General features: G+C 36.7%; 3 protein-coding genes across 11 annotated transcripts in view; 1 reads left to right on the forward strand and 2 right to left on the reverse strand.

The window, feature by feature from the left end:
• Nucleotides 1-23577, reverse strand: part of LOC135087952 (protein ultraspiracle homolog) — a 70405-nt gene extending 46828 nt beyond the window's left edge. The window contains exons 1-2 of one of the 9 annotated variants that reach the window (XM_063982815.1): nt 11522-11612; nt 217-425 (exon numbers count right to left, since the gene is read on the reverse strand). In XM_063982815.1, the coding sequence (XP_063838885.1) occupies nt 217-388 (172 nt within the window). In that variant the 5' untranslated portion in view covers nt 389-425; nt 11522-11612. The other 8 variants (XM_063982812.1, XM_063982811.1, XM_063982813.1 and 5 more) reach the window with 8 other exon arrangements.
• Nucleotides 13035-17558, reverse strand: LOC135088343 (uncharacterized). The gene is made up of 2 exons (XM_063983192.1): nt 16171-17558; nt 13035-14263 (listed from the first exon to the last, which is right to left on the reverse strand). The coding sequence occupies exon 2, from the start codon at nt 14162-14164 to the stop codon at nt 13256-13258; it is 909 nt and encodes a 302-aa protein (XP_063839262.1). The 5' UTR covers nt 14165-14263; nt 16171-17558; the 3' UTR covers nt 13035-13255.
• Nucleotides 23578-24075: 498 nt separating the features above from the next.
• On the forward strand, nt 24076-26691 carry LOC135087953 (glucose-6-phosphate 1-dehydrogenase). Its single transcript, XM_063982820.1, has one exon. The coding sequence runs from the start codon at nt 24370-24372 to the stop codon at nt 25852-25854; it is 1485 nt and encodes a 494-aa protein (XP_063838890.1). The 5' UTR covers nt 24076-24369; the 3' UTR covers nt 25855-26691.
• The last annotated feature ends 384 nt before the right edge of the window (nt 26692-27075 follow it).

The raw sequence follows: 27075 nt of genomic DNA on the forward strand, positions 1-27075 counted from the left end.
TCAGAGCGCTTCGGTTTAAAAATTAGTATTGGCCTGAAGAACAAAATGCACTATGGTTTCATTCTGGGCAGCACTTGGTCCAACTTCCATACATGGATTGGCACTGTCCTTTATAATCATTCTATTGATTTATTGATTACTTTCAAGGCTTCTGCTATTTGCGTACCATGTGAATTGGTTAACATTTACGGTAGTGTTGGCTTGTTGTGTATTTACATTGCATGTCGAGGGAGCAGTCGACGCTGGGAATGGTGGATGGCATTGCGAACGGTTGCAGGAGGTTGGTCGCGGGCGGCGGCTGCTGCGGCCCCGGCGGCGGTGGCCGCGCCCAGTTGATCAGCGCCGTCACAGACATCGTGGGCTTGTCTTTCTTCGCCACGCTAGACATGGCCACGCACTAGCATCCTCACATCACTAGCAACCCACTGCACATAAGCGAGCACCAATATAATGCACGGATTCACACGGAAAATCCAACGGCCCGCGTCTCACCGACACGATCCTCACGATCAATTTGCGCCCTGCCGAATCAAATCCGCGAGTCGTGAACTTGTGACTGTGACGATTAAGGCTCTAAATTACAGAGAAGGCGATCGAGCGAGCGCGAGCGGCCAGAGAGATATGGCAAACAAAAGCGTCACAAAGCAGACATCGTTGCGACATTGCGATAGCGAGCGATAGTTGTTGCACCCGACGCGACTGACGCTATCGCAGTGCTGCATGCATGTCGACGATGCGCCGCAAGCTTCGACACTGATGCTAAACTAGTGACTAATGCGCAATTCAACGAGCTCGAATTTGACAAAAAATATAGGTACCCGCCGACTTCCGCGCGGTTACTGGCGTGAAGGTCTCACCCGGGCCCGGCGCGCTCAAGGTCCGCATACAATCATACGTGAATAAATCTCATTTTATGTAGAAAACGAGTCGCTATAATCGCATTTTTTGCTTTTAACGGGCAAATGATACCCGAATTGAACTATGTAATTTTAAATATTTTATAGTTGTGTCGGAGGAATCATCTAAATAATTGGAGTTGTTAGCAGTTGGCCTTCGTGATCGTGGTTGCGCGTCGCGTTTCTGTAATTAAGTTTTACGTCACTCATGGCTCATGGACCGAACTCCCTGCGATAGCCTCTGCCATATAAAAATTTTCACAACACAGTATTACTCAGCACAAACGTAACAATGAAGTACATAATGGTCAAAAGTCATATTTGAAATGAACGGGTATTAACCAGGTCTTTGGGCTTGGGAATGTGCATTGCACTTTGCTGAAAGTGGGTCAGGCTTGTGACAAATTTTGGCGCAGTGAATCTGTCAAAAACGATTCGTTCAAACATTATCACACGTGCGCTGGCGTTTGGTTTGTTTACCCATGCTCGGGGACATATGTGCGGCCTTGGATCTGCCTTGTGGGCACATCAACTGCACGTGTGTTAGTTTGGAGCGTACAAAAAACTCGTATCCGGACTATCAGATACCATAAACTGAAGTTGATGTTCAGCATTATTCATTATGTCCACAACAGACAATAAATCAACTATGTAGTTCTTCCATCCTGACGAGTTTTAATAACGTTTCACATACATAATATCTTTAATTCAAGTATGTTTATAGAAATGAATTCATTATTCTTGACCTAAGAGTAAGTAAAGTAGGTAAATATTGATAAGAGCCGAGTAACAAAGAAAATAGATAAGGATAACAATATCGCTTTATAGCCACTTCACATTTGAATACTTAGCAATATCGTTGAGTAAAGGTCACCGAAAGACGTAGGTAACGCGAGCGATGACAATTTTCACATTTGTCAACAAGTTGTTGATACCGAACTTGATAAGCTCCCTAGCGTGATTTGCCGGCTTATACCGGCGCAGTAATCTGTAGTTTATTTGTTTGTCACAGTGACTCTGTTTACAGTTTGGTATGTAGTTAGTATTATAGTAAAGATAGGGAGAAAGACATCTTAGTTTCTGTTTCCACCTTTTGTAGAAAATAAAAGTAAAGGACAAAGAAATCTGTACTCATGTGGTACAAGTATGTGATGAAAGTTTGTAGGGAGTTCTCCGTCTCCTCAAATCACCGATATGGAAATAAATGATGGAAACTTCCTCGGCAATAACTAGAATTGGAATACAAATGAGGAAGATGAGTGTAATTATTTTATAATGTAAAAAGATGAAACATAAAATATAAAAAATATTAGTGAAAGAATTTTTTCGATATCTCAAAAACTGAATTTTCTATGGGCATTCAAAGTTGGATGTTTTAAAAATCAACTCGCACTTGACCGTTTAGCGCGTGACGTCACACCGCCCGTTACCTCCGCCGGGATGGCATTGCTCCTTCGCGCGCTCATAGACTCGTCAGTCATTTCGAGTTTTATAGAATTATGGAGTAAAAAATACCATGCAGATATTGTATAGTAACCCTTTTATACTAATACAATGGTTAGTGCCCCAGAAAATTACTTTTAAAGCTAAGAAAAGCTGATAAATACATAAATGGTGTAAGTTAACGAAAAGGGAGAAAGCGTTATCTACAAAAACCAGTCGATATTATTGCAAAGACCATTTTAATGCGAGTACCTACCTAAAGACAAAACACCTACCATTGTATATTTTTCATTACAAATTTTTTATAAAGTATTTTAGTGACATTTTATTTGAAACAGTAGACAAAAAATAGAGAAAGAAAACACGAGGCACGCACGCAAATGGGTTACTTAAAAAGTAAATTGAATCCTTTGAAACTTTAAAGACAATAAGACAATACTAAAAACTCTCTACCTACTTTAGCCCTTGTTATTGACTATGTTTTATGGTGGTAAAATAATGTTGTCGCTTCTTTGAGTTATCGATAAAAATCTATACGAACAAAATGTATTAACACATACTTTTCATTCTTGTGACAATCCGCCTGTGGAAGTCAAAGAGATAATAATACTCTAGAATAGAGTTATCGTCATCATCATCGTCATCTCAGCCACAGGACGTCCACTGCTGAACATAGCCTCCTTCAATAACTTCCACATAATATCGCACAGTTGGTAGAGGCCTGCATCCAGCGCCTCCGTGCTATCTTTATCAGGTCGTCGGTCCACCTTGTGGGTGGACGTCCTACGCTGTGTTTTCCGGTACGTGGCCTCCACAGTGGAGGCTCCACTCCAGAACCTTTCTGCCTGGGACAGAGCTGCGGCAGGTTATACAGAAAACTAAGGAAGGAGTATAACTTGCCACTATGCTTGACGTTCGTGGAATATGAGAAGAAGGCCTTCGATTCGATCGAAACTTGGGCAGTGCTGCAGTCTCTCCAGCGGTGCCATATTAATTATCGCTACCGTTGCTGACGATATTGTGGTCATGGCACTCATGGCAGAGTTGCTGGAAGACCTCGGCACAATGCTCAAAGTCCTTAATCGAATATATCGGAACAGGTAGGCATTCGGATGAATACGAACAAAATGAAGCTTATGTCGAACTGCGCCCTACTCAGTTTCGTTTCGGAGCTTGATTCTCGAGATTGTTGACAAGTATTGTCTACCTTAGACAAACGATTAATAGCCCGACGGATTAGCAAGCTGAAATGGCAATGGGCAGCTAGGGCACGTAGCGTAGTACGCCGAATAGAGTTATCTGCAATAGAAATAAAGACGAGAGATACGAAGATTCAAGTAGAACAGAAAAAGAAAGACGTAACAGACTCAAACTATAAAAATCAGGAAAAACGTTGACGACCCTCGATAGAGTTAGAAACCAGTTTTAACTGTGACAAAACAGACTGTACCTTACTTCCGATTCTTGATCGTACACTGATTCCATAGAAAGTTACAAAGTGTATACTAATAACTTTTTAAAGTGAACAAAAAAAATCATCAAGCCCGATGGACTGATCTTTGTGTCAGATGGTTATGGTGGTAGTACTACTGACACATATATTTTTGATACTGCCTTGTATAGTTCACATCTTTGACTTTAATAAATTTTAGCTGAGATCCAACTTGCACAACCGTTTTGGTTTCCTCCAATAGCACGCTACTTCGGTACAAGCGGGATCTTCACTACGTCTATACATATAACCTTAAAACCAATTAATGCCATTGTATGTTTGCATTCTTCATTGCTTGCTGCACGAACTCCGCATTCCAGATTTTCCAATTTATTCGTTATCTTCAGCACAAACAAATGTACAATGATATGCCGTAGCTCTAACTTTGTGTTCAAGTGTAGTAACTCTTGTTTTTACTGTACACTGCGGATATAGTCTTTTCAAATGAATTTACCCTACGAGTATTACATTATGTCCATAATTCGATAGTTGGATAGTTAGTCTATAACACGACTGGACGTGATCGTCCAACTCTGTAAAAATAAAATATTAAGACATAACGTTGCTAAATTATTGATGGGTATTATTTTTTATCGATAACCCACAGCAATCTGACTGACAGCACTAGTACTTTTACTTTTAAACTAGATAGAACTTTTATAATCTACCTCAAATACTACAAAAAGCGTAAATACTAAATCCTCAATTATTTATTGCATCCATAATAATAGGTTCACTTACCTTGCAAGTTTTAGCACTTGGATTTCTGCAATAATATAGGTACTTTGCATGTTTTCTGAAAGTATCCGCAACCATAAGTAAATCTACTTTCGGAAGATTATTTGGTTGGCATCAGATACGGTTAATATAAATAAAAAATGTATCGAAATGAACGAAAATAAGTTTACAGAGCGCAGCTAGCACCCGCGCCGCCCGTCCGTCGTTGCCCAACGAGCGGTGTGACGTCATCGCCCGTATTCCAGGGGTGCTATCAGTTTTCGCGCGTTCCCATATTGATTTGCTTATAAAATATTCAATTTTCGTGATATCAACAAAATTTTTTCACAGTTAGTCTTATTTTAGCTTAAAGTTTTTGTTAGGGCTGAAAAAGGGGAATAAATTTTGATTTACATCTTCCTCATTGTAAACATGATTAGCCTTTGAAATCGTGTTTTCAGATAAAATTTACGCTTGGGAGTTACTAAATCTGGAATCTACCGAGTTCTAAAAATGTAATACAAAATATTGATCTTTCATTGGAATAAATTCATCTGGTGTACGCCCGATAACTGAATCCTTGATTTAGTTATGATGTGGATGTGGAAAGGATAATGTACAGCTTAATTTGCTAGCTTCTTCTACTATTACTTACTAGCTGGTATTAGATGCTATTTTTCAACAAAAAATACAGCCAGGGATGAGAACAATCCAGCCCAGATTAGATTACGGGTCAACCGCATGTGGACACGCCGCGCCGTCAGTAATATGATTTTTATTATAGAATAAAAATATTCCCAAATCAACTCCACTGACGCAAAGATAATTGAAATTCTAGCAAAAACATTTTCCCCAAAAATAGCTCGCTCAAACAAAATAAATAAACTTGGTTGTCCTAATACCAGCATGCTCCGTTCTTTATGTCCAAACTTAAAGTAAGAAGTTCAAATGCAAAGGCTTTCTCCATAAATTACTTTATCCACTCATTAATTGAAATTATTTGCATGCGTTTGTAAACTAATAAATCACTTTTCTTATAAAACCACGTAGAAATACTAGACGTTAAATCTTTAAACCCATTCATTCGGAAAGATTAACTCAGTAAACAAGACATGAAAAATGAAATATCCAACTGTAAAAGCAGATAGCTATAAAGGAGTGCAAAGAATATCTTATTTATGGCGTGGGCGGTTGGATATTATTCATGCCCAATTCAAAAGAATCCATCCAAGCGCAAATTCATATCCTTTTACGCTGCGTGTAGATTGTCAGTAGAGTGTTCATTATAGGACCGCATTACCCGAACCTGTCAATCAAGGAGGCGGTATCCTTGACAACCACCGGCTCTATGAAATTGATAGCTTCTCTAGTGAAGAGAGGCTTCGCTCTCCCCATACGACTCTACGTGGGCGTGACATTACGTACCCATAAATAAGGCTACAAATCAATATCAAACCCCGGTAAACGGAACACGCCATCGTCAATGCGACGAATAAAAGCATTATTGGAGCCCTACACCATCACCTCCACAAGCGGAGTGAATGGATTGAACCATTACGATATTGTTAGAATTGATGGTCCACATAAAAGGAATCACCAACAATGGCTAAAAAGCGAACATCGATACTACCGACAATAAACTCGACAAAAACGTATTTCCCTTGAAGAATATGCGATTATTCTGAAATACACATTTCGAGTCATATGATGGGAATAAAAATCGAAAATGATATGGACAATACGAACGTTCACGGATGTTTGGCGATGGATACTTTCACATAATTGAGCAGCGATGAAATGAAGTGAGGAAAATAAAGGATGTGACAGCACGCACGTAGATTTATTTGCGAATGTGAAAGATGTGTGGGGGGAAAAATGAACGTCTTATTACGCAGCGATCATCGAGCGTAGAGTTGTGTTATCAAGGAATGTACTTTCGTATACTTTCTTCGGTACGCATGACGTGCATGCATGCAAGTGGCAGTGGCAGTGAGCGCGCCCCCCTCCGCGATCGATCCGCGCCGACCTTGACTTGACGCGCCGCCAGCCGCAATTAACATTGACAATAGCGACGCGCGCGCATCACATCACCTAACTGGAGTGGAGGAGCCGCATACTCTCACTTTCTTTTGAATTGGGAAACGTTAAATGCACGTGTCACGTTAATCACTCCAAAAAGACTTTTATTTAAACGCCATCGCGATCGCTCTTACATGCCAAGATTATGAGCTCTAGACGTAGTCTTCTGTCCATCCTCAATCAGCACCGGATATTTTTTAAAGAAAAATAATACTAGAGATTGAGGTTTTCAAGACAAGTCTCGTGGCTTGTAAATCTTGTAATAGCTTGAATATTAAAAGAAAAGAAAAAAAGATACGAGCATTAGCAGCATGATTAAAACGGTTAAATTGTAAATTAGATCAATCACAGCCTTGAAATGAAACTAGTTTCGACTTCTTGTTTGGTTGTTGTCTCAGGACATACCTGAGAAACCTGGCGTAACTATTTTGATAGAGGATCCACTTCCTCTATAACCATGAATGTCACAATAGTAGAAGTAATTTTACTATGATATAATAATGGGTTGAAATGGCTTTTCAAAAACAAAAGCAATGATAGAGAAAGATTAATGAACGTAATAGATCAAGTTAAGTTAAAGGATGAGAATGTCTTAAATGACGTCAGTGAGACAGCATCATGGTGGCATTGGTGGCCAACAGAACCAGCATGCATAAAATCTAAATGGCCGTCCTAGACATGACCGAGCGAGCGGGTGTGGTGAGTCAAATTCGCGGGGGCGCGCGCCGCGTGCATTCGCCGCGAGATATGGGTAAGCGGAACGCGGAGAAGCGGCCGCGGGGCCTGCGACCTTGGCGATTCGCTGACGACTACAGGTGTTTTTTGTTTGTGCTCGAGATCACCGATGCTGGCCGGCCACTCGCTGCCTGCCCGCGCGGCGAGGGGAGCGCAACCGGAACTCAAACGAAACAATGCCTCGATTCCTAGGACGAAATCGAGAATCGAGATGCTGCATGGGATTCTTTTAATCGAGAAGTCACTGGAATACAAATTAAGGATTCGAATTTCAAAATATACCCATTTTCCCAAGATCTTAAAGATAAATCTGTTGGGTAACTTCCAATTAATAGGCGAGGCACGACTTCAGATCAGAGGTGACGGACGACATTTGTAAACATTGAGATTCGTCGGAATTAGGCTCTAACGATCTATTGTTTTCAGAAACACAAGTAATGTATTTACTTGGATTGAGATAGCTGTGAATCAGATGATTGGAATCTTCTACTGCAAACTTATTTTGTAGCAAAAATCTTGATACTTTGATATAATATCAAAAATATCCAAAAATGTAATATTTTTATCATTAAATGTTAGGACTCTATAACCATTCTCTAATGATTAATGCACATCTAAAGAGTAAATAGCAAATTGTATAAGTTATCCATGAGCTAAGTTCCAGCCAGCCAGCTCATTCAAAAGTTCACGTAAGAATATCAATGTCACAAAAATATAACAATGCGTATGATACACAACCGGATCTACAATCTATAACCGATAGAAAGCGTCGAAAAAAAATCCAGGGCGATATGATAAAAGCAACCCGGAGCGGGCAATACGAATTAGATAATGTAAACATTGTTGATGTAATGAACGCAAACGCAGCCGTTTTATCATTTGCCCAAGAACGGTCTCGCAATGACGAGCCGGGCCGAGACCTTGGCCGTGACCAGAGAACGCTTCCCGCGTCGCCTCCGAAAACCCGCGATTGCGATTAGGCGACCGACACGCGAAACGATTACACGCATCTATTCTACAGTATAACTAGCCAACAATCACCATAAATCAATTATCATAAAAATTATCCACAAAAACTACAGACGTCTTGAAATTGTTACCGAATGAGCGATGCGTATTGCTCATCATGGCTATAAACACTGCTCAAATTGACAGAATGATCCAATTTATTCCAATTTGATCTGAGACTGATTAATCAGAAGCATTTGGTCATCTAGGAAAATAACTATTTTCATCATACGTTGTAGGAGAACTGGATCTTTGAAGTTAGCTTTACATTCTGTAACAAAGCAGTGGAGAGGTTTGTCCTCTTGGCGTATTGAGAATTCGAGATACTGTATTTTTGACCAATCATAATGCTTGATTATAAGTTTAGTTTTGAGCGGCTTATCAACCAATTCCTATATTTTGATTTGAGAAATCAAAATACTAATAAAATCAAAACCAACGCCTTTAATGTTGGCAAGTTATTTCTACTTCAAGAATTCTATCACTCCCATTTAATTGTCCTGGGTCCGCCCACCGAGATAGAAAGAGCCTTTTGGTTGAATTAATATACGAATGATTGGTTAACGAAATACTGAACCGTAAATTGGGACTCCGAAATTCGAATTAAACGTGCTTTACCCGATAAATTGCAAATAACTTGGGGTTCCATTTTGATTTAACCGTGCAAACATCAATCAATGTTGAGTGGTAAAAAATTTGAATTCGATTTAACCGTGTAAATATTTTCGGTGATCCCAAAATTCCAAGGTAATTTCAATCCTCGACATAATGTGGCTATCAAAATATGATGGGACAAGGAAACTATTTGGCTATAAATTTGCAGATTAGCAAAAAGTAAAGTAACATATTAGTATTCCAAAAGTGAGTTAGCGTGAGGGCGGCACTGAATTCTAATAAAGTAGAAGGCCTTGACAATGATACAATCGTCTTGGATTAACGCTCTATAAAATAATAAACATTTCATGACTTTAGTAATAAGTGTTTTACCTGACAAGAGGATTAATTGTTGGTTGGAGAATTCATTGCATGAAAGAAAGTGGTAGCTCAGCAGATTAATAACAGTTTATGAAGATGTCTACAAGAATCTTTTTTTCTGTGAAAGAAGGTTAGACAATAAATTACAACATAGAAAAGAAGTAAAGATTGCGTTAATAATATTGAATGGAAATAATGACGAAGAGTTATTGAAATAACAGATATTGACGACGCAATAGCATAATAGTTTAGTAGACACGGAATATAATTTTTAAGAACATAATATTGAGGAAGATTTAGAAAACCCTGGTTTTGGATATTTTGTGTGTTGTAATTTTAAATTGGTTTCAAAATTTAAAGGTTCCTGGCTTTTAGACTTTAGTTTATTTACTTAAAAGGTAAACTAATCAATGAGCATGTTTTCATCTCTTTACGATAGGTTGATGATAACTAGGATCATGGTACTTAAGACAACCATCATCAGTGGCTCAGTGCTCCGTTTGGCACGGTTTCTGCTGTAAGGCGGTTACATCACCCTGACGTCAAACTATCAAAACGAGGATAGTTCTGGGTTATATGTCATTACAAGATATCTTGTATTGTATTTGCCCAAGCATAACTGAAAATGCGACGCCTAGAGCGATAGAGCACTCAGATAAATGTATTCAAAACACATAGAGTCAATACACTTGCAACCTTGCAATGCTCTTTACGACTCGTGTCAGATAAAGACATAAGGGCGTTAATACATTATAACTTTATATGAGCAAAATTAATTTATTCCTTTAATTTAAATTCCATCAATAACGAGCCATATTCATCGACGATTTCTTTAAATGGCCATTTTGTTGTAAAATTGTAGTCGACATGCAAATTGATAGCCTTTGAGCATATCAAATTTAACAGGCGAAGCGTTTTCAGACATAGGTTGGATCCTTAAAATAAGAAATCAAAACCATTCAGCTACATTAAGTTTTATGGCTCCATTAATTCTTGCATTGGCGTTATTAGTTACTTTAATATAAAATGCACAATTACGAATTATAAAAAAAAATAAAACCGACTCCAAAAAACCTACACTAAAACGTAGAAAAATAATTACTAATTACCTACTTATTTATTAGGACGAATTATTAATATTTATGTAGGTATACCATGATTGATACTTCTGGAGTCGGTGCCAAGATTATGAAACATGTAAAGTTTGCCTGCACCGACTCCAAAAGTATCAATCATGGTATACCTACATAAATATTAATAATTCGTCCTAATAAATAAGTAGGTAATTAGTAATTATTTTTCTACGTTTTAGTGTAGGTTTTTTGGACTCGGTTTTATTTTTTTTTATAAAATTTTACTTATTTCTTGCTTTTTAGTTAACTAATTATTACCTTGATGTTACCACTGAAGGTAGGCAGTACACTGAGACCAAAAAAAATTGGTTCATAATCGGCGGAGATATTGCGTATAAAAAAGTTCATCCCCAATTTTCCACCCTTGGGGGTGAAATATTTTCTTCAAATTCGCATGAAACCACCCTTTTGATAATACCTATTCAACAAAAAAATAATCGTTCAAATTGGTTTATAATCGGCGGAGATATTACGTATAAAAAAGTTCATCCCCAATTTTCCACCCTTGGGGGTTGTTTTTTTTATTATTAAATTTAAATGGGACCACCCTTGAGGTATTACCTATACGCCGAAAAAAGATTTGTTCAAATCGGTTCATAATTGGCGGAGTTATCGCGTAACAAACATAGAAAAAAAAAAAAAAAAAAAAAAAAAACATACGGGTCGAATTGAGAACCTCCTCCTTTTTTGAAGTCGGTTGAAAAGGTCTTAGGAGATTAAATAATTGATCCGATAGGGATTGACGCCGAATCATAAATGGAGATTATTTTCCATTACTTCGTACTTATTTCATGGTTTATATTCGCGTTTGATTAGCGGCACCCACGTGCAATGCATTCATAACATACACAGTAACAAGTTGAAGGGGATTAATAGGTAAGAAACCCTTTACATTCAAGATCATAATAGGATTCTTTTCAATTCCCAAGATATAAACACGGCAGTGCTATGCAGGAGCACAGGCGGACGCATCACAACAACGCGTGTCAGAGAGACATGGGGCCGTCGCACGCCCCTCGATGGGGGTTTACTATTGTAATTACAGTTGATACGTGATGATGACGGCCGGCAACGGATCGTGCATCGATTTTCGAAACGTCGCGAGCGGCGCCTTGCTCGCGGCCGGTGCGGGCGGCGTCGCTGCTCTGACTGGCGGCCCGGTCCCCGCGCCATCCCCGCGCCGCCATCGTTGTTTTGCTGTATTTTCGTTGTTAATCATTCTCCTTGACCTTGTGCGACGTCGAGTGGTCCACTGCACACGACTGCGCACCCCTCGCCCTGCCACCCGCCCGCGCTGCCTGTCGCCGCATCACACGTGCTATTCGTGCCAGACCTCAACTGCACCATAAATATTGCCCACATCAAAATACACGTACGCAATAGGAACTCGATCGTTTTTGACCGCGGGAGGCTCGGCAATCTATGAAGCGCTCAAATTTAGATGAGGCAAATAAAAATGTCTATGCTAATCATAAAATGAGATTTTTTAACAGTTGGAAATGGGCAAGTTTATTAGTAGTTTATGACGCATGATCAGATTTTAGTCAGTTATTCAAATCTACAAAAAGGTAAAGCACATTCCTTTACCTTTTTAAGATTTTGTTAAGATGTAATTTTATCAAGATACTTTAACATCCTTGGAGATAGATAATGTGAGAGAGCTTGTCAGTCAATTATAAAGTTAAGTTTAATTATAACTTGATACTGCCGTATTTTTCAGACAAAGGAGGGTAGATAGAGATATCGTACCCTCTCACAAACAAGGGTACCTATGTGCGCGGCGCAAAGCCTACTCGCACTTGACGGGTTTTTTGTAATGGAAGAACTTTATAGGGCTCTTAATAACTTTGAAAAGCTTCAATGATTCTCGATCATAATAATAAACTAGCTGCTTGAATTACTTTTTTTTTCAATTCAATTCAGACAAATGGATCATATAAAATAGGAAAACTACTTTCTTTCCTTAAATTATTTTGGTATTTTACAATGGGATTTTGAAAGGGATTCAAATAACTTAATGAAAATTAGCTACTTTGAGATTGAAATAAAACTTTATAATTGATGATTAAACGAACTTCGAGTGAAGTTCGATCATAATTATATGAATAGCTTCATTCGAAGATATTATTTACCAGGTAGTCCCTTTAAGCTACTAGGCGACTTCGCAAAATTTTTAGAGACTTTTATTCAGTCTAATTAAAAACAAAACACGTATGGTTTGTATTTTAATATAAAAAAGTATCTTATTTGACTACTTTATTTCTTCCCCTTCCCTACCGCCGTAACAGTCGTAACCGGTACTACAGCTCATTCTTTCAGAGTTTTTGCAAAACCTTTTCAGTGGGTATATGGGGGGGGTGGGTGATAATATCTTCGAATGAAGCTATTCATATAATTATGATCGAACTTCACTCGAAGTTCGTTTAATCATCAATTATATTTCATAGCTTCATTCTTCAGATATTATTTACCAGGTAGATATTTAGAGTAAAGGGTTTTGCAAATAAAAAAATAATGTATAATTAATTTATACTTAATTCATTATCAATACTTAATTCTAATGAACACATTGTTTCTTATTATCAGTAAGGTTAATTATCAAATACATATATCATTTTATACATGGATGTCATCTTAACATAATTATTTATTGGTTAAAACACATACCTACTTTGTGTTATTACAATATAAATTAGAATTTAAATTACATAGTAATTATTCATTATTCATAATAACAATTGGTTAATCAGTAATTGGAATCGTAAATCATCTACCTTTTAGGTAGGTAAACATACAGATTTTGCAAACAGGCCATCATCTTGTATATTTCTATGATAAAATCGAGCGAAGGTACTTGAAGTGTTAGACCAGCCTGCGGCTTTTCTAATTGTTTCTATGTTAGATCCCGCGCGACTCGCAGCAGATGTGGCTGCGTGCCTCGTGCTATGTGCAGTGAAAATGCTTATGTCTATCCCGCTATCTGCCAGCACTTGTTTGACCCAGCGGCTAATTGTTTGTGTGGTTGCTGGTCTATGTGGTGGTTTAAATGTCAATAATAGTTTACCGGAATTATCTTCTCTAATATGTCGCGTTAAAAGAATGTAATCCTTTAGGGTAGTAGCTGGGCAAATTTTGATATTTTCATGAAAGTAAGGCAAATTTAATATAGGTTGTTCGTGGCCCGGCCTTGATGTTTTAATGATGTCCGTGATTATAATTCTAATAATGTCATCATTAATAGTTATATTACTTAGTTTTATTAGTGAGATCGTTTGTACTCTTTGAGCTGTACAAATTGCCAATAGTGCTGCTAGCTTTTTAGTGATGTTTTCCAGCGTTAATTCAGTATTGGGGTATAATTTTGAAAGGTGATTTAGGACTAATTGTGGGTCCCATGTATAGGTATATTTGGGTAAGCTAGGCCTTAGTTTGAATGCTCCTTTAAGTAATCGTTTAACGCATTCATCGTTGCCAATACTATTACCTAATAATAAGGACAGTGCTGATCGATGACTATTTAAAGATGCATGCGAGCAACCTTTATTAAATTGTTCAGTTAAAAAACCTAAGATATGAGATTTTGTCGGTTCGTAGGTATCTAGTTTGTTAGATTCGCAGAAATGCCACCATAGTTTATAGCAAACGTTATATTGCTTTAAAGTGCTGTCAGACAGCGAGGCTAACATTAAGGTTATGGCTTCTAGTGGTGTTTTTCGCCGTATGAATGCTTCTTGCAGAGCCTCGCGGCACCCAGGGTAAGAGTCTCGTGCAATGGATGGTGTTCTCTGAAAGGAGATTGCAAAAGTTCTTTATGTGGGGCTAAATATATTATTTTAGAGGCTACGAGGCTCTGCAGAAATGGAAACCACGGCTGCGAAGGCCATATTGGAAATACTAGTATTCCGTTTGCATTGTCATCCACGATTTTTCTTAAACATTTTAAGATAAGTGAAAAGGGAGGGAATGCATAAAAATTAATGTCTTGCCAGTTTAGGGTGAATGCATCTACTGCGATTGCGTCTGGGTCTTGTTTCCATGATACGAATTTAGTGCATTTGGTATTTGTGCGAGAAGCGAATAGGTCTAGGTCGGGTTGACCCAACTTTTCAACGATGGTTTTATAGCTTGCGTCGGATAACTGCCATTCGGTGTCAGGATTTATAATTCTAGATGCAGGGTCGGCTTTATTCTCTTTGGTATTAACATAAGACGTGAATAACCAGATATTTCGTTTCTCGCACCATTGCCAAATAAGACGAGATAGATTATTTAAATGGGGAAACTGAATGCCTCCCATGCGGTTTACATAACTTATGGCTGTTGTATTGTCTACACGTAACAATATTGCGCTGTTGGTTATTTGGTTAGCAAATACCTTTAATCCTAAAAAGACGGCTAGCAGTTCTTTATAATTAATATGGTGTTGTTGTTCATCAGCTTTCCAAGCTCCATGAGCTCGTTTGTTTCCGCACGTTGCTCCCCACCCTGTACTAGACGCGTCTGTATAAATTTCGAGTTCGAAGTTTGAAAATCGCATGGGGTTGGAGGTTTTGAAGATGTTATTTAACCACCATTTAAGATCTTCTAGTATGACACTAGGGAGTATGATGTTTGTTTCGTAATTATCATTTTTAAGTAAGGCTAAGTACTTTTGCCTTTCCAATATCTTTGTGTATACCCAGCCGTACTTTACGGCTGGGCAGGCTGCAACTAATACCCCAATTAATTGTGCAAATTCTCGTATCGAGCATTTGGAAAGAGTTGTGAATTTTTTAACCAACTGAGCAATATTGTTTCGTTTTTGTTCGGGTAGTGTAATTTGTAATGATTTGGTATTGAAAACAAAACCTAAAAAGCGACAAATGTGATTTGGCTGCAGAGAGCTTTTTTCAAAGTTTATTACGAAACCTAAGGATCGCAGGAGTCTCAAAGTCTCATTAACGTTATTTTTACAATCGATAAAGTTATCTCCAATGCATAAAATATCGTCTAGGTAAATCACTGATTTAAAGCCGAGATTTCTGAGATGAGAAATAACTTCTTTCATAAGTTTTGTAAACACCCAGGGTGCCACTGATAGACCATAAGGCATAGCAGTAAATTCATATGTTTCAGTGATTGAATTAGAGGCGTTTTTGCACTGAAAACGCAAGTATTTTCGGTCCTCGGGATTAATAGGGATCAAAAGGTAGGCTTCTTTTAGGTCTATTGTTGCCAGGTAAGCATTTTTTGGAATAAGTTTACATGCTGTTCTATAGTCTTCCATTTTAAAATGAGACTTTGAGACGAATTTGTTAAATTTTTTCAAGTTCAATATAAAACGTTTGTCGCCATTAGGTTTTCAACCGACTTCAAAAAAGGAGGAGGTTCTCAATTCGACCCGTATGTTTTTTTTTTTTTTTTTTTTTTTTTTTTTTTTTTATGTTTGTTATGGTGTTAAAAATATGCTAGACAAGTATTGGTCAGTGCGAGGTGTACATTTTTCAATAGCTCCTAAGTCGATAAGTTTGTTTAAGGCGATATTTAAATCTTGATATTCAGCATGTGAGAAATTACATGGAGGTATGTTATATTGGATTACTTCTTTACAAAACGGTATACGTAAACCATTTTTAACACAGTCTAATACATAGGTATTGGAAGTGATATGTGTCCAATTGTCATAAAAAAGAGATAATCTGCCAGCATGTACCTGAGTTATTGTTGTGGTGTCCTCGGGCGCATCTGGTGTGCAGGACGTGGACCCCTTGGGAGAGCTGGAGCTGGTGGTGGTATCATCGATGTTTGCGCGTACTGTCGTCGAGCATTGGGCGTGGGCTTCCTGTATCCTCCTCGTCCTCTGGTTGATGGGTAGCGAGGAGGGGCCTGCCAGTTTTCCGAATATGGACGTGATGATGAAGGCTGTGTTTGTCTTTGGTTTTGATTAGGTCTTTTCATTTGGTTGCCTTGTCTTTCAAGGGTTTTTGCCACCTTTATTTTTTCCGACAGGTTGGCCCCGAAGAGCAATTCGTCTCGTTCTGTGTTATTTATAACACTTAGTGTGGTTTTATCTAGGCCTGTGCAGACAACTCTAGTTCTGATTTTCGTGAACAATGCGTGCATATCACACAGCATTCGACAACTGTTGCTTAGATGTTTTATAGCTGAGGCTTTGTCGTCGCTTGTCATTAATTTTTCCATGGCCCTATTTATGGCTGTTATAGCAGAGCCTATTTGCTGTTGATTTGTGGCCCATCGTTTATCTTTTGTTTTCCTTGCGTCTGTCACGGCCGCCATGATCTCGGGGTTCATTTTCGGGGCTTGAAGCAGTCTACAGTTATTGGGAGTAGTGTATTCTTTGTAAATCCTGTCTTTTGCTTCTTTGTCCAGGCCTTTTTTAAGTAGAGGCTGCCATAATTTGGCCAGCCGTTCGTGTATGTCGCTCCCGTATTCGGGGGTGTCATCAGTCGGGTCTCCCAATGCTGCTAGCAGCTCTGGATCCAAGTCTGGTGGCGTTGTTGTCTCCGAAGTGACATTTTCAACAAGACTCGTTAGTTCTTGTGTAGGCTCTGAAGAAGTTTGTACTTCCAGGTTTTGTTCTGGCAGGATTTCAAAGGTTTCCTCGTAGGGGATTTCAACAGTGTTATCGGCTTGAGGAGGTGAATTTTCCTCGGGAACTAAAAGTAGAAATAAACTATGTAAGTACTTAATTAAAATTCTTACAATTTGAATTATTTTAACTATGTTGAAGGTGGAAAGATACTTATTTTTTTTTTTTATATACTACCTTATTTAGATCATGAAAATATTGCTAAATATTGATTCTGTTGTCTGTATTTTAAATATCTAATAAGTATTTTAGTGGGTAGGTATATAAATTTTATTAAAAGGTAAGTCAAGGATTTGACTCTCGGTCAATTTGGAAAAAATTGACTCTTGGGTCTGTTAAAATGCATAATTTACTTATTTAGGCAACTCTCGGCCGATCTCGAAAGATACTTGGCTCTGGGTTGAGTAAGTAAATGCTGTTGTAAACAACAGCGACTCTCGGTCAATCTCATTTGAGAATTAACTCTGGGTCTACACCTACATGTGACTTCATGTGAGGCGTTTTGGTAGGAGAAAACACTGGTTTAGTACACATACCTGATAGAAAACTGTCGTCATCGGTTTCACATACACTTGGCGTAATTTCTTTTCTTCTTATTTTTGCAATTTTCTTTTCGTAATGCTTGATTAGTTCTTCAGCACTACGTTTTGGCATTTTGATTTTCAAAAACTTTTGTAAAATAAAATCACTTATTTCACTTATTTTTATATATATTTTGAGAGGTGCGTTCGTCGCCGCGCGCAAAAAGGAATGAGCTGTAGTACCGGTTACGACTGTTACGGCGGTAGGGAAGGGGAAGAAATAAAGTAGTCAAATAAGATACTTTTTTATATTAAAATACAAACCATACGTGTTTTGTTTTTAATTAGACTGAATAAAAGTCTCTAAAAATTTTGCGAAGTCGCCTAGTAGCTTAAAGGGACTACCTGGTAAATAATATCTGAAGAATGAAGCTATGAAATATAATTAATTTTCTAAGCTGTAGTGTAGTAGTACCTAACTGTAACTTAAAAAAGTTCAAAACATTTTTTGCATAGGTACAGTAACCAGAAAAAAAGGATTAGGTATGTGAAATAATAATTTATTTAGTATGATTTTGGAAATATATTTTCCAAATATATCTACAGCATTCTTTTTTCAAATACCTACCAAAATTTTTGTTAGCCAACAATCCAATGAAGAAGCTTTGAGGAAAGTTGAGGCATGTGCTGCCATCTACCACCACTGTTTGAATCATTTAAGCTTCTAGCGCCACCTACAATATAATGTTTAACTAGCATTACAATAAAATTTTCATTATTTTATTATTTTGGTGATTGTTCACAAAAAAAATAATTAAGAGATTAAAATAAAATTTGCGATGTGTAGGTACTTATTTACTGAATGTGGATTTATTTATTGTTCTCAATATAAAAATAATTTATAACTAGACTGACTTGTAAAACTAAATTAAACACTTGTTTATATCATTTCACTTCAGAGGTTTGAGATAACATTTGCGTATATTGTTCAGTTGAAAAGGTCTTAGGAGATTAAATAATTGATCCGATAGGGATTGACGCCGAATCATAAATGGAGATTATTTTCCATTACTTCGTACTTATTTCATGGTTTATATTCGCGTTTGATTAGCGGCACCCACGTGCAATGCATTCATAACATACACAGTAACAAGTTGAAGGGGATTAATAGGTAAGAAACCCTTTACATTCAAGATCATAATAGGATTCTTTTCAATTCCCAAGATATAAACACGGCAGTGCTATGCAGGAGCACAGGCGGACGCATCACAACAACGCGTGTCAGAGAGACATGGGGCCGTCGCACGCCCCTCGATGGGGGTTTACTATTGTAATTACAGTTGATACGTGATGATGACGGCCGGCAACGGATCGTGCATCGATTTTCGAAACGTCGCGAGCGGCGCCTTGCTCGCGGCCGGTGCGGGCGGCGTCGCTGCTCTGACTGGCGCACAGTGGTCCCGATTTAATAAAACATGGACATTGATGCTAGAGGCACGAAAATATTTTTGATGGTTACTGCTATGATAACTAATAAGGCAAAAAAATATTACAATCCTACGACGTCTATTTCGTAGTAAAAAAAAATATATACATATTTTTTGTATGGAAGAAATTACGTTTCTGTCAATTTTTCGAAATTCTTTAACGATGTCAAGATGCCGATCACACATGTTATAAAACAAGTGATTCTGAGTATTTCATGCGAGATACTTGTCACTTATCTCTGCGTACTTTTGAGTTATCGAGGGTTGAAAAATCGATTTTTTTATATTAAATATTTCCACGAAAAATTGCCAGAATTACAATATGGTGTATAAGGGACACTTTTGATGACACATAACAACGACTCGCACTCGCGCGCGCTCGTATGCATCAACTTTTACTAAAATAAAAAAAAAATTAAGGGAAATAATTAATACAAAGTTGTATGTATAGGTCCGCTGGCCGTCAAAAAGTAGCTTATACGAGAGGTTGCCCAATTTACAATATGTCCATCATTGATAACTCACACAAATATCGTCTCTCTCTGAAGGATAACAAGTTTTTTTTGTTTCCAGAAGCTCTTGATAGGATGGAAGCCCATAAATACTCTCTGAAGCGAGAATGAATCTCAAATTGCGATATTGCCATTTTGACAAATTACATGATGTAACTAGCGCTAACGTTTATCTTCAGGTAGACACAGTTTTAAGTTAAAAGATTGTCTACTATTTCACACTGTTCTTCGTTTTGGAACAGTTATTTGATTATAGGTAGTCGCTAATTTCGTTTTGTTAGACTCTTTCAGTTTAGCACATAAAGCGTAAACTAATTCCTCCTCAGAATGATCTAAAAGTGTTAGAGAGCGCCTCTTCTTCTGCAGAAGAAGAATTTTGCATAAATCTTCAAAAGGTTTTTTATTTATACTAAAAGTCGATGGTTGCACATCTACTTCCGCAGTCTCATCAACTGGAGCGTCTTCCTCAGTATTAACGTTGTCTATGCGTTGTGTTAACTCGGTAAAAAACATTGTTTAAATCTATATTTTTACAATTCGGCCAGACAATTTCAGAGTCTAGCCAATGCGAATTCTGGTGCAAAAATGTCTTTTGGGCTCTACTGGAAGCAGACCATATCTTCTTTGATATATTTCTTGTAAAATTACGACTTAATGATTTGATAATTACTCAAATCTTCGAAAGACAATTCAATGCCAATACGTTCGTCATTTTAGTCTGAAATGGTCTGGCCGAAATGTAAAAATATAGATTTAAACAATGTTCTTTTACCGAGTTAACACAACGCATAGACAACGTTAACACCGAGGAAGACGCTCCAGTTGATGAGACTGCGGAAGTAGATGTGCAACCATCGACTTCTGGTATAAATAAAAAACCTTTTGAAGATTTATGCAAAATTCTTCTTCTGCAGAAGAAGAGGCGCTCTCTAACACTTTTAGATCATTCTGAGGAGGAATTAGTTTACGCTTTATGTGCTAAACTGAAAGAGTCTAACAAAACGAAATTAGCGACTACCTATAATCAAAGAACTGTTCCAAAACGAAGAACAGTGTGAAATAGTAGACAATCTTTTAACTTAAAACTGTGTCTACCTGAAGATAAACGTTAGCGCTAGTTACATCATGTAATTTGTCAAAATGGCAATATCGCAATTTGAGATTCATTCTCGCTTCAGAGAGTATTTATGGGCTTCCATCCTATCAAGAGCTTCTGGAAACAAAAAAAACTTGTTATCCTTCAGAGAGAGACGATATTTGTGTGAGTTATCAATGATGGACATATTGTAAATTGGGCAACCTCTCGTATAAGCTACTTTTTGACGGCCAGCGGACCTATACATACAACTTTGTATTAATTATTTCCCTTAATTTTTTTTTTATTTTAGTAAAAGTTGATGCATACGAGCGCGCGCGAGTGCGAGTCGTTGTTATGTGTCATCAAAAGTGTCCCTTATACACCATATTGTAATTCTGGCAATTTTTCGTGGAAATATTTAATATAAAAAAATCGATTTTTCAACCCTCGATAACTCAAAAGTACGCAGAGATAAGTGACAAGTATCTCGCATGAAATACTCAGAATCACTTGTTTTATAACATGTGTGATCGGCATCTTGACATCGTTAAAGAATTTCGAAAAATTGACAGAAACGTAATTTCTTCCATACAAAAAATATGTATATATTTTTTTTTACTACGAAATAGACGTCGTAGGATTGTAATATTTTTTTGCCTTATTAGTTATCATAGCAGTAACCATCAAAAAAATTTTCGTGCTTCTAGCATCAATGTCCATGTTTTATTAAATCGGGACCACCGTGTGGCGGCCCGGTCCCCGCGCCATCCCCGCGCCGCCATCGTTGTTTTGCTGTATTTTCGTTGTTAATCATTCTCCTTGACCTTGTGCGACGTCGAGTGGTCCACTGCACACGACTGCGCACCCCTCGCCCTGCCACCCGCCCGCGCTGCCTGTCGCCGCATCACACGTGCTATTCGTGCCAGACCTCAACTGCACCATAAATATTGCCCACATCAAAATACACGTACGCAATAGGAACTCGATCGTTTTTGACCGCGGGAGGCTCGGCAATCTATGAAGCGCTCAAATTTAGATGAGGCAAATAAAAATGTCTATGCTAATCATAAAATGAGATTTTTTAACAGTTGGAAATGGGCAAGTTTATTAGTAGTTTATGACGCATGATCAGATTTTAGTCAGTTATTCAAATCTACAAAAAGGTAAAGCACATTCCTTTACCTTTTTAAGATTTTGTTAAGATGTAATTTTATCAAGATACTTTAACATCCTTGGAGATAGATAATGTGAGAGAGCTTGTCAGTCAATTATAAAGTTAAGTTTAATTATAACTTGATACTGCCGTATTTTTCAGACAAAGGAGGGTAGATAGAGATATCGTACCCTCTCACAAACAAGGGTACCTATGTGCGCGGCGCAAAGCCTACTCGCACTTGACGGGTTTTTTGTAATGGAAGAACTTTATAGGGCTCTTAATAACTTTGAAAAGCTTCAATGATTCTCGATCATAATAATAAACTAGCTGCTTGAATTACTTTTTTTTTCAATTCAATTCAGACAAATGGATCATATAAAATAGGAAAACTACTTTCTTTCCTTAAATTATTTTGGTATTTTACAATGGGATTTTGAAAGGGATTCAAATAACTTAATGAAAATTAGCTACTTTGAGATTGAAATAAAACTTTATAATTAATTTTCTAAGCTGTAGTGTAGTAGTACCTAACTGTAACTTAAAAAAGTTCAAAACATTTTTTGCATAGGTACAGTAACCAGAAAAAAAGGATTAGGTATGTGAAATAATAATTTATTTAGTATGATTTTGGAAATATATTTTCCAAATATATCTACAGCATTCTTTTTTCAAATACCTACCAAAATTTTTGTTAGCCAACAATCCAATGAAGAAGCTTTGAGGAAAGTTGAGGCATGTGCTGCCATCTACCACCACTGTTTGAATCATTTAAGCTTCTAGCGCCACCTACAATATAATGTTTAACTAGCATTACAATAAAATTTTCATTATTTTATTATTTTGGTGATTGTTCACAAAAAAAATAATTAAGAGATTAAAATAAAATTTGCGATGTGTAGGTACTTATTTACTGAATGTGGATTTATTTATTGTTATCAATATAAAAATAATTTATAACTAGACTGACTTGTAAAACTAAATTAAACACTTGTTTATATCATTTCACTTCAGAGGTTTGAGATAACATTTGCGTATATTGTTCAGTTAATTTATTTAAATTTTATGCATGACAAGGAAAAGTCTTAGGAGGTAGAGTAAGATTTAAACAAAATAATATATCTTGGGGGTTGAAAGAGTATGCACTTAAGACTAGAGATTCATAGGGTGATTGACACCCACCAGAAGTTTCAACGATATGGTTAGAGGATATTTTCTATTATTTACTATTTTCTCAAATATACATTCTTCATATTCTAGGTAAGAACAGCATCAATGATTGATCCATATAATGGAATACATAATGGATAATGCACAGTATTGCTATTTACTGCTTAATGTAGGCAGTGCTTACTTTAATAGGTACCTACCTGCCTCATAGACATACAAAGGCCTAGGGTAACATGCTGACATACCATATGAATAAAAAGACATTCCTGTACATACCTGGTTCTCTCGAGGGCTCCATCCTCTGCAGTTTATTTAACAGCTAGGGTAGGTATACCACTTTCATAAATTAATACAGTCGCAAAGATGAACCTGTCAGTAACAAGGTCGTTGAACTAAATATACCTATAGATGAGCTTATCCCGCCTCTGACACGGACAATGTTTATGTAAATTCTAAAACACATATAAGGCGAAATGTAATTATTTGTAGTATTAAGCACGTTATATCTTCAAATAAACTATCTCTTGCCGAATTTTAACAATTTTAACAAAAGATCTACACAAATGACATAGCGTCACGTCACGGTGAGTTTCCGTTTTGTTACAACTTCGCATTATTGTACAAAGGATTGCGAACTAAAATCATCATAAATTACTTTATTAAGAAGTAAAGCCTAAATAATGAAGAATGTTTTCTTCAAAAGGTGAAATAATGCTAATTTCTAAATATGATTTTCAATAGTAATAATTTTATTTCATTTCTGAAATAATGACCACACAAAATCTCTCTTAACCAAACTAAACGCAATTTGTATTCACAATCACCTATTATAAATAAATTACTAAAAAATATTTTATTTATGTTATTAAAATTAAATCTGCTTGAAAAAATGTTGTCTACATAATTAAATGTATATGTTTTAAAACAATTATTAATATTCTAAACAAGTGAAAAGGAACTTATGACATCGCTTTTTGTGTAAAAAAGTTCAATGTCAAATAAATGTCATTCACCGAGAACCTAGAAAATCAGTGCGTTTTCGTTACTTACATTTTACATTTATTTAAAGCAATTAGTAATTGCCACACTAATTGCTTCATAACTATTGGTCGATTGCTCAATTTTGATTGAATTTGAACCTATCATACGCGATCATTAGTAATCATTACAATCTGTAAAAGGGAACAAGCTAAAACTGTGGTATATAAAGTGACTGCACATAATATTGAAACTTTTGAATATTTTACTTTAAAAACGGGTAGGCCGTCTTTACTTTAAAAGTGTGCAAAATAAGTGAAATAATTATTGCTTTAAAATAGACACCCGTGCCGTGGTTCGTGTTATAAAATTCAGATAAAAGTTTGGTTAGGTTATCACTAACATGGAAACTAAAGCAGATTTTCAGTACCCGCACACTTTTATATTGCTGGGTGCATCAGGAGACTTGGCAAAAAAGAAGATTTATCCAACCATTTGGTTTTTATATCGTGACGACCTTTTACCAGAGAAGACAAAATTTATTGGTTATGCACGCACCAAACAGACTATGGCAGAAGTTCGCCAGAAAAGCGAAAAATATATGAAAGTGCGTCCCGGAGATGAAGAAAAATTTGAGAAATTTTGGGCTGCCAATGACTATCATGCAGGTTCCTATGATAAGCGTATAGATTACGAATTGCTCAATCAACTCATTACTAAGCATGAAAAAGGACCTGTAGCTAACAGGATATTTTATTTAGCTGTGCCGCCGACTGTGTTTTCGGATGTTACTGTAAATATCAGAAACGCCTGTACGTCAATAAAAGGATACACCAGAGTTATTATTGAAAAACCCTTTGGCAGAGATGACATTTCTTCCAACAAATTAAGCCAGCATCTTGCGGGTCTCTTCAAGGAAGAGCAGATCTATAGAATAGATCATTATCTTGGAAAGGAAATGGTACAGAATTTGTTGACTATTCGATTTGCTAATTCTATTTTTGACCCCTCATGGAACCGTGAAAATATTGCATCGGTTCTGATTTCATTTAAGGAACCATTTGGAACCGAAGGCAGAGGTGGATACTTTGATGACTTTGGCATCATAAGAGATGTTATGCAAAACCACCTTCTTCAAATCCTATCTCTTGTTGCTATGGAGAAACCAGTGTCATTGAATCCAAATGACATTAGAGATGAAAAAGTGAAAGTATTGAGACACATTCGTCCTATACGTAAAGAAGACATATTGATAGGCCAGTATGTTGGTAACCCTGATGGACAAGGTGATGAGAAGTTAGGTTATTTGGATGACCCCACTGTTCCTGATGGTTCAGTGACACCAACTTATGCTTTGGCGGCATTGTGGATTAATAATTCCAGGTGGCAAGGTGTGCCATTTATCTTACGATGTGGTAAGGCACTTAACGAGAGAAAAGCAGAAGTAAGAGTGCAGTATAAAGATGTGCCGGGAGATATATTTGACGGGCATGCAAAGAGGAATGAGCTGGTACTAAGAGTACAACCAGGTGAAGCAGTGTACGTAAAATTGATGTCCAAATCTCCAGGAATGAATTTCGATCTTGTGGAAGCTGAACTGGATTTAACTTATAGCTTGCGTTATAGAGAAGCGAATGTGCCTGATGCATATGAAAGATTAATTTTAGATGTCTTCATGGGCAGTCAAATGCATTTCGTACGCAATGATGAGTTGACTGAAGCTTGGCGTATATTCACACCTATCTTAAAAGAATTGGAAGAGAACCAAGTGAAACCTATTCCTTACGTGTTTGGATCTCGGGGTCCTCAAGAAGCAGACAGCAAATTGAAAGGATATGATTTCAAGTACTCAGGTTCCTACAAATGGGTCAAACCTGCTCTTCCTTAATGCTATATGCTATATACATTATTTATATCTCCTGGGTGATGGCTTCCTACTACTTTTGGTGATATTTTTATTGCGGTGAAAGCATAATATGCATTTAATAATGTTATCATTCCAATTTTGTGAAAACTTACGTATTTATGTTCTGAGGTTATAATAGAACAATAAGGTCATTGTAAGGTCACACAAGAGCTGCATAATTTGTATAAATGTCTACACACTGTTATATATTTATAAGTTGACATGTTTATAATGTTACATAAGGTTGTGGCAAGTGCCTTATCCAAGTAGAATTAATATAATAGTTATTCCTCATTGTTGAACAAAAATCTGTGATATAATCAACTTCCATTGTATTGAATTTTAGTAAGAAAAGTTTTAGTATTGTTCTTATAAAGTAAATTATTGTAATTTTGTGGTTCTTTGAAAAAGGCCAATTTATTTAAATTAAATATTTTGTTAATTTTATCTGAACTCAAAAATAGATATGGCTATAATTTTAGGATTACATTAAAGAAACAGTTTTTCAAATTATTATCAAATGCAAAAGATAATTATGTATAAACAATAAATAATACTGTTAATAGTGTGTATCTATTAAGTACTCAAACAATTTTCTAACTCCTAAGTTATAATGACTTAACATTTATTACCTAATAACATGAATTTGCATATCTGTGGATGATGAATCTTTAGATAAGTTTTAAGTGGATATTATATTGCTTTTAGAGATAAGTAAGCCCTACTTTTAAGAATTGACAATTTGTACTTTAATATTTCTAGGTACAACTACTTTTGTAAGCTGTACAACAGTAACAGTAATAAATATCTACTTTTATACTTTAATAGTACTCACTGTACTGTACCTATTGATGCAAAAAAATAAATAAAAAAACATAGCGATTATTTATCGTTCTTATTTAATTTTTTGGTACCTACCCACTTCTTACGTTATTTTTTTCTGATCTACCTACCTAATTAATTAATCTACCCTGTTTGTCGCATGATGTGATAACATAAAATTCATCATACCTACACATCCTACCTACAGATAAACTAACATCAATTTTACATGGTTACTTACTACGACATCGGTCGACCCACTCAACACAAGTAGGTACATAGCTACTTATTTCACCTAAGTTCTACTCGTTTTACCTACCTACCTACTAGTACCTACTTAATTAAGATAAATAATTGATAAGGTAAGGTGACATTGCATTT

This window comes from Ostrinia nubilalis, chromosome 3 (assembly GCF_963855985.1).
Source record: "Ostrinia nubilalis chromosome 3, ilOstNubi1.1, whole genome shotgun sequence".
Classification (NCBI taxonomy): domain Eukaryota; kingdom Metazoa; phylum Arthropoda; class Insecta; order Lepidoptera; family Crambidae; genus Ostrinia; species Ostrinia nubilalis.

Excerpts from the sequence above, each read along its gene's own strand:
- LOC135088343 (XM_063983192.1), bottom strand. The coding sequence starts at position 14,164 with ATGTTAGCCTCGCTGTCTGACAGCACTTTAAAGCAATATAACGTTTGC.
- LOC135087953 (XM_063982820.1), top strand. The coding sequence starts at position 24,370 with ATGGAAACTAAAGCAGATTTTCAGTACCCGCACACTTTTATATTGCTG.